Source organism: Nematolebias whitei, chromosome 23 (assembly GCF_014905685.2).
Source record: "Nematolebias whitei isolate Nwh7 chromosome 23, NemWhi1, whole genome shotgun sequence".
Taxonomy (NCBI): Eukaryota; Metazoa; Chordata; class Actinopteri; order Cyprinodontiformes; family Rivulidae; genus Nematolebias; species Nematolebias whitei.
This window is the reverse complement of record NC_056520.1, coordinates 1,250,880-1,254,933: the sequence shown is the minus strand read 5'-3', so window position 1 is coordinate 1,254,933 and position 4,054 is coordinate 1,250,880. Positions and strand designations below refer to the sequence as shown.

Here is a 4,054-nt window from a genome sequence, read left to right as displayed (position 1 = left end):
CCTGCAGTCAACCTACTTCACATATGGGGAGCAATATTATAGGCAGAAACATGGGTGTGCTATGGGGTCTCCAGTTTCTCCTATTGTTGCCAACCTGTACATGGAGGAGGTAGAAAAGAGAGCCTTGACGTCCTTTTCAGGGACACCACCAAGTCATTGGTTCAGGTATGTTGATGACACCTGGGTTAAAATTAAATCTCAGGAAGTCCAACATTTTACTGACCACATCAACTCTGTGGATAAATACATCAAGTTCACACGAGAAGATGTAAAAAATGGCAGGTTGGCTTTCTTGGACTGTGAGGTCTCAGTCTCTGATAGAGGACATTTGCAAACTGAGGTGTACCACAAACCCACCCACACAGACCAGTATTTGCAGTTTGACTCCCATCACCCTTTGGAGCACAAGTTAGGAGTCATCAGGACTCTGTACCACAGAGCAGACAGCGTCCCCACTAGCTCAGGAGCCAGGCAGAAGGAGAAATCCCACACAAGACAGGCTCTAGAGCAATGTGGATATCCTAACTGGGCCTTCCTGAAAGCAGAAACCCAAACAGGACTCCAGTCAGCCAACAGGTGAAAAGGAGGAACCCAGACCCAGACCAGTGGTCATTCCAGATGTTGAGGGAGTATCAGAGAAACTGAGACGTTTATTTTCTAAACATAACGTCCCAGTGGCTTTTAAACCCCAAAATACGTTACGGCAAAGACTGGTTCATCCCAAAGATCCAGTCCCCCGGCACAAACAGAGCAATGTTGTGTATGTTGTTCAGTGTCAGGAGGGTGATCAGTCTTACATCGGGGAAACAAAACAGCCACTGGCCAAAAGGATGGACCAGCACAGAAGATCAACATCATCAGGCCAGGACTCTGAGGTCTACACTCATCTCCAGGCCAGCGGTCACTCTTTCAGGGATGAAGATGTTCACATCCTGGATAGAGATGAATGATGGTTTGAGAGAGGAGTAAAGGAGGCCATCTTTGTGAAAAGAAACCGTCCATCATTAAACAGGGGCGGAGCCTCCAGGTTCAACTGTCCCCCTCTTACAATGCTGTGATTGCTAGTATCACTCAGCCCTCTGTGAACAGTAAACAGCCATCAGGTGCTAATGATCCATTGTTAGGCTGATGGTCCTTCTTGATCATGTGATCAGCTGGTTCTGGTTGTCAGCAGCAAACTGGTTGATCCACTCTGAGAAGGTGCTATTTAAGAGACTGAGCTGAATACAGCACCTCAGACTGAGGAAGTCTTCTGGATGAGAGACAAAACGTTTCTATAAGAAGAATCCTCCAGAGGACCGGACTCATTAAAGGGTTTCTCCATGTTCAAATCCTGTCTGAATAAATGAGATCTGAACAGGTCCAGATCAGAGCTGGAGTGAGTCCTGAGGTTCTGATGAGGATGATGAACCGGTTAATCCTCTCATCAGAGGATGAGTTAAGTTGGTTCCAGGAGGAAGAAATAGGATCCAGCAGATGGCGCCAGTGGACCTCTGATGGTTTAAGGTTCCTCTGTTACCGGTTCTGTTGGTTCTGGTTCTGTGTAGACCAGACCAGTCAGGATTAATGGTTCACTCTTTGTTGACAGGAAGGTGTTTATTCTTTAACCAAACTACTTCCTGTTTCCTGTCAGACGCCATCAGCTCTGCCAACCCGAGGGTGATCGACGACAGCCGGGCCAGGAAACTCTCCAACGAGCTCAAGCGCTGCACCTACTACGAGACCTGCGCCACCTACGGCCTGAACGTGGAGCGGGTCTTCCAGGACGGTAAGAGTCCCACAGGGAGCCAAGGTCACCCCCCCAATCAGAGCCATTCACCGCTCTTAATTATACGTCAATTAGAAAAGAAATGGAGCTGCTCGGATATTTAACTCCAACAGAACCGCAATTAAGTTTTATCATGGGGGGGGTCGGGGGGGTCGGCCCCGACGGGTTCAATAAAAGAATAAAACATTATGTGCGGGGGGGCGGGGGTGACCGCAGTCATCAGTGTCCTGGCTGACCCAGACAAAGGAAGAAGCTGCAGCTGCTGCACAAGGACTCAAGTTCTGGTCCAGTTCACTCTAACTCCTGATCCAGACCACCTGATCCAGACCACCTGATCCAGACCACCTGATCCAGTACAGATCAATTGGTCTCCAGGTCTTTTGGCACCACGACTGGGCCTGACAGGAGATCCTGTCCATGAGGACCACCAACAGGTAGGAGACGAGGGACAGCTCCACTTCGTGCTGAGGACATGGACCCAGGTTCTGCCTTGGTTTTACAGGGAACGGTTAGCCCTGAACAGCGACCCTCGCACCCCATACCCCCACAGCACCCCCACAAAGGGCCTCGAGAAACCCACAAGCCTTCCCCAGGTCCATAAAATACGTAGACTGCAGACTCTGATCCCCAGGACCCCCTCAGGTGAAGAAAGAGCTGAGTCCATCTGGTCTGTTCAACTCTCACCTGTGGTCCTGAGGTTTGGATCAGGACCAACAGAACCAGCTCCTGGGTCCAAGCAGCTGACAGGAGCTTCATTCATAGGTGGGGGGCTGCGGGTCAGAAGAACACAAACAGTGCACAAGGATCTAAGATGTAATGTAATATAACACGGTTTAAACAGCAGCCTGAACATGAGTCTGGTGAGCAGACGGGTAGGAACACAGCAGCTTAAAGTCGAGATCAGCAGCATGAGATCAGCAGCACATAGCAACAATCAAGCAGCATTACAGTAGTCCCTCGCTACTTGGTGGTTCGTTTTCCGCGGCTTCTTTATATTGTGGTTTTTCAAAATAAGACTGGACATGACACCACTGGCTGATTGATGGATGAGCCACTGGTTGTTTATTTAAAATAAATTATTTTTAATGATTTTGCACCATATGTGCAGCCCACAGGTGCAGGGGAAGCTCCGCCCTGCAGCTGATCAGCTGATCTTCTCTGCCATGCGTACATTTTAGCTTTGTGAAGATTAACCCTTTACTGTCCAGATGCACCGATTGACTTTTGTCTTCCAAGTTAAAATTCAAATAAGTCGCAGCATAAAATCGTCATAATCACAAAATATAAAAGTGTTAAAAGTTATTTTAAATTATTTTAGAACTTCTGTGTTCGGTTGTTTCAGTGTCATTGATCAAGAAGTTTCTGCTCCGTGCTGCAGAGCTGATGTGATGCGATGTCCTGCTGCACTTCTCTTCTCTACAATTTAAATTTAAATAGTGTAACATTTTAAATAAACAATCCTTGCTGCATGGATTGTTTATTTAAAATGTTACACTATTTAAATTTAAATTGTTTATTTAAGGAGGGAGATATGGAGTAACAAGAGTGTGATAGCAGCCTACTGTGTGAACCACTGTATCTCTATCGAAAAAAGTTAAATCTGGTCCTCTGGACATTCAAAAAAACCCAAAACAAAGCAAAACAACAAAAAATGTAGAAACGTTTCGTCTCTCGTCCGAGAGACTTCTTCAGTCTGAGGTGCTGTATTCAGCTCAGTCTCTTAAATAGCACCTTCTCAGAGTGGATCAACCAGTTTGCTGCTGACAACCAGAACCAGCTGATCACATGATCAAGAAGGACCATCAGCCTAACAATGGATCATTAGCACCTGATGGCTGTTTACTGTTCACAGAGGGCTGAGTGATACTATTGAGGATGCATCAGGACACTGTATCTCTACTTCACAGTTTTTCACTTATCGCTGGCGTGGTCCCAAACACCAGCGATAAACGAGGGACCACTGTACAGTTTGTTTGATTTTTCACAGTGATTCTCCTGGTTAGAGATTCATGAGTCTAACAGCCTCAGGGTAGAAGCTGTTCCTCAGTCTAGTGGTTCTACACTTAATGCTCCTCAACCTCCTTCCTGAGGGGAGCAGGGCAAAAGATGTGTGTGCTGGGTGAGTGGGGTCCTTCATGATGCAGGTGGCCCTCTTCCTGCATCTGGAGGTGTAGATGTCTGTGATGGTGGGGAGACTGACTCCAACATCTTCTGTGCAGCCTTCACCACTCTCTGCAAAGCTTTTCTTTCTGCAGCTGTGCAGCCTCCATGCCACACGTTGATGCT

General features: G+C 47.2%; 1 protein-coding gene across 1 annotated transcript in view; it reads left to right on the top strand.

The window, feature by feature from the left end:
* Window positions 1-4,054, top strand: part of LOC119428997 (arf-GAP with GTPase, ANK repeat and PH domain-containing protein 1) — a 55,209-nt gene that overhangs the window by 36,958 nt on the left and 14,197 nt on the right. The window contains exon 4 of the mRNA XM_037696717.1: window positions 1,634-1,768. Coding sequence (XP_037552645.1) covers window positions 1,634-1,768 — 135 coding nt within the window. The remainder of the gene's footprint in view (window positions 1-1,633; window positions 1,769-4,054) is intronic.